This window comes from Fulmarus glacialis, unplaced genomic scaffold (assembly GCF_000690835.1).
Source record: "Fulmarus glacialis isolate BGI_N327 unplaced genomic scaffold, ASM69083v1 scaffold37922, whole genome shotgun sequence".
Classification (NCBI taxonomy): Eukaryota; Metazoa; Chordata; class Aves; order Procellariiformes; family Procellariidae; genus Fulmarus; species Fulmarus glacialis.
In genome coordinates this window covers 1509-1927 of record NW_009200405.1, presented here as the reverse complement: position 1 = coordinate 1927, position 419 = coordinate 1509, and the positions used below count along the sequence as shown (strand labels likewise).

General features: G+C 61.6%; 1 protein-coding gene across 1 annotated transcript in view; it reads right to left on the bottom strand.

Moving 5' to 3' along the window:
* LOC104073723 (testis-expressed sequence 2 protein-like) overlaps positions 1-419 on the bottom strand; it is a gene marked incomplete at its 5' end in the record, with an annotated part of 4246 nt that overhangs the window by 2382 nt on the left and 1445 nt on the right. The window contains 2 exons of the mRNA XM_009573597.1: positions 142-241; positions 346-417. Of these exons, the coding sequence (XP_009571892.1) occupies positions 142-241; positions 346-417 (172 nt within the window). The remainder of the gene's footprint in view (positions 1-141; positions 242-345; positions 418-419) is intronic.

Here is a 419-nt window from a genome sequence, read left to right as displayed (position 1 = left end):
GGAGCCCCTGTCAGTACTGCAGGGGCTGAGGGCTGCTCGTGTGCCTCCTGAAACCTTCCTGCTTTGGGGACGGGGCTGGCACCTCGATAACCGCTGCCGTGGAGCCAGCCCTGGGTCCCTGCTGCTCTGCAGGGCTCTTACCTTGGTCATTGACGGTGGGGTTGGAGGCACTGAGGACCAAGGGGATGGATGTGCCCATGTCCAGCTCCGTCAGTGTCAGCTCGTTCATGAAATATGGGAGCTGAGGGAGGGAAACCACACAGGAATGGTCACCGCAGCCTGGCATCCGCCGTGGGGCCTCGGGGACGGGGCTCCTCCGGGTGCTGTGATGCTACTGTCTCTCACCTTGATCTTGCTCAACTTCTTCTGGATCTTGCTGGACACTTGCTCGGCCCAGTATCGCTCCCGGAGGAAGTCCA